The following is a 2,500-nucleotide window of genomic DNA, read 5'->3' on the forward strand; positions in this document are numbered from 1 at the left end:
CACTGGTGCGTTTATGGCCACACAAAAAGTTGGACAACTCCAACACTACAAGTGTAAATTTCAAGTCGTTTTACTATGACTCCTCAATCAGTGTGCTTGTTCTACTGTCGTTTGTTAAGAATTGTATTTTTGGGATATTAATCATGAAATGATGTTACAAGACTACATCATTGCTAATAAAAATGTTTATTTTATGACAGAAAGTTAATAAACACTTCATCTCATGCAACATGTGAATGTTTTAAGGGGAACTAAATGTGATCTCTGAAAGGGGTACACAATCTTTCCAAAGCAGGATCCCCACCCAGGCATAAAATACTATGGCATAGCTGATTAAAAAAACAATATCTAAGTGGGCCAAATCACATATATTAGAAAATAATCTCTTGAAATTGACTAGTCACTTGATTATAATAATAAGACATTTAAATTGTTATGTCAGGTTTGAGACAAATGTGCTGCTGGTGTGACCACAGTGTGCACGTCTGTATTCCACTGAATGCTCAAGGTGTTTGTGCGTTTGCTCACACACATGAAAAATTAGAGGGAACATTGGACACGTTATCCACTATATCCCATGTTTGTGCTACAGCCCACATCTCATTGTGCTAAATGTGAATATTTCAAGGGGAACAAATATTGATCTCTGAAGGGGTGCATGTCTTAAATTATTTTACAGCAACCCCCAAGACATACAACAACAGCTCCTGAAAACATGTTTTAAAATTTCCATTTAGATTAGAAAATAGTATAATGGAAATAACTGCTGTTATTTGATTAATAAAACATTGAACTTGTTATGATGTCAGCTTTGGTACAGGTGTGATGCTGGGGTGGCGACAGCGTGCATGTCTGATGTTGCTCACATGTCGTCCAAGGAATGCTCGGGGAGTTTGAGCGTTTGCTCAGACACATGGAAAATTAGAGGGAACATTGACAGTATGTGATTGTGACCACCTCGGTGCAATCAGTCCTGCTGTTACCTGGAGTGCGGTAGAATTCGTCGGTGCTGCGCCTCTAGGAGCTGCTGCTGGATGAGGTATTGCTGGTGTAAGGCCTGAGGTAGGAACGGAGGCCCCGACACGTCCTGGAACTGAGGTGCCGCGGGCAGGGCAGTTAGAGGCGGATGGTGCACGGCAGGAAGGTGGGCGGCCAGGCCCGTCTGAGGGGGCTGGCTGTTGTGTCCTAAAGGGAACTCGACCGAGATGGGAGCCTGCGGAGCACCCAGGTGAAAGTGCCGGCAGGAGGTAGCATGGCTGTGTTGGTGCCTGGTGAAGTGCGCTCCTGGTGGTCAGAAAAGATCTAAATAAGCGTAACATTTAATACTAAGAAAAGACATTCTACTGCCAGTCTTGGTGACAGATGGCGGGCACAGTCGATGGAGTCCGTCATCCGACATTGGCCTCCCAGCAGGAAAGAAGGATCTCTACTTAACAGGACTAATGAAATTGACTGTGAGTCCTACATCCATTTCATCCATGGTGGGGCTGGAGCCTATCCCAGCTGGCTTAGAAGAAGCCTAGAGCCTGGACTGACCTCCTGTCAATCCGTAGTGTATAGTTCGGCACAATTACCCTTTTCTCCCCACTAATAGATTTGAACTTAATGAAAATGACTTAAAATAAGCCGGGGGTCTGGTGGGGGTTCAAGGGGGAAAAGAAACATCTAGTTTTTTAAAAGTATAAATCGCCCGCTTGAATATCCCTTCTTCTCTTCTCCGACTCTCTCGTCGTGTCTGTTGCGATTTTCCTTTCTGGTTTGATGACCCGCCCTATCTTGCCTGATTGGCCTGTCCGTATTGTTTTTCCCTAATCTTAACCAATCGTGACTCATCATAGTAAACCAACCAACCAATCATGGATTTTCTTATACATAAACCAACCAACCGTATAGTTTGTCCGCTGCCCATGGAGTTGCTTCGCTACATACCGTACTTTTTGGAGTATAAGTCGCACCGGAGTATAAGTCGCACCTGCCGAAAATGCCGAAAATGCATACTAAAAAAGGAAAAAAACATATATGAAAAACACTATGAAAAACACTGCGACTTATAGTCCGAAAAATACGGTAGATTACATTTTTAAGTTAATAATTTCGAATGGAAAACCGCAGTTTTTACCACTGAATTATCAAAAACCATACTCCTCACGGGAAAACCGTAGTTGTTGGCAGGTATGGCAAAGAGACGGATCAAGATTTTAACACACATTGTAGGTCGGAAAAAAACTAAGAAAAAGGGAAAATGATTTTTTATATTTTTACAGAGATAAAAAAAAAGACGGATTTACGACTATAAACGGAAATATCTCATGCCTGTCATAGTATATGAAGACACCCAGGATTGTTTGTATTTCAATGTTTGCCATATTTAGAAATATATTTTGTATCAATCATACTATATTTGGAATTCACTGATGTACATTGTGTTATAAATTGAGAACAGTAAGTGAACATATGTGTTAGTACCGTATTTTTCGGACTATAAGTCGCAGTTTTTTTT

General features: G+C 41.4%; 1 protein-coding gene across 2 annotated transcripts in view; it reads right to left on the minus strand.

The window, feature by feature from the left end:
- Positions 1-2,500, minus strand: part of ark2ca (arkadia (RNF111) C-terminal like ring finger ubiquitin ligase 2Ca) — a 45,048-nt gene that overhangs the window by 8,033 nt on the left and 34,515 nt on the right. For both annotated transcript variants that reach the window (XM_061926721.1, XM_061926720.1), the window contains exon 2: positions 984-1,284. In XM_061926721.1, the coding sequence (XP_061782705.1) occupies positions 984-1,284 (301 nt within the window). The remainder of the gene's footprint in view (positions 1-983; positions 1,285-2,500) is intronic.

This window comes from Nerophis lumbriciformis, linkage group LG32 (assembly GCF_033978685.3).
Source record: "Nerophis lumbriciformis linkage group LG32, RoL_Nlum_v2.1, whole genome shotgun sequence".
Taxonomy (NCBI): Eukaryota; Metazoa; Chordata; class Actinopteri; order Syngnathiformes; family Syngnathidae; genus Nerophis; species Nerophis lumbriciformis.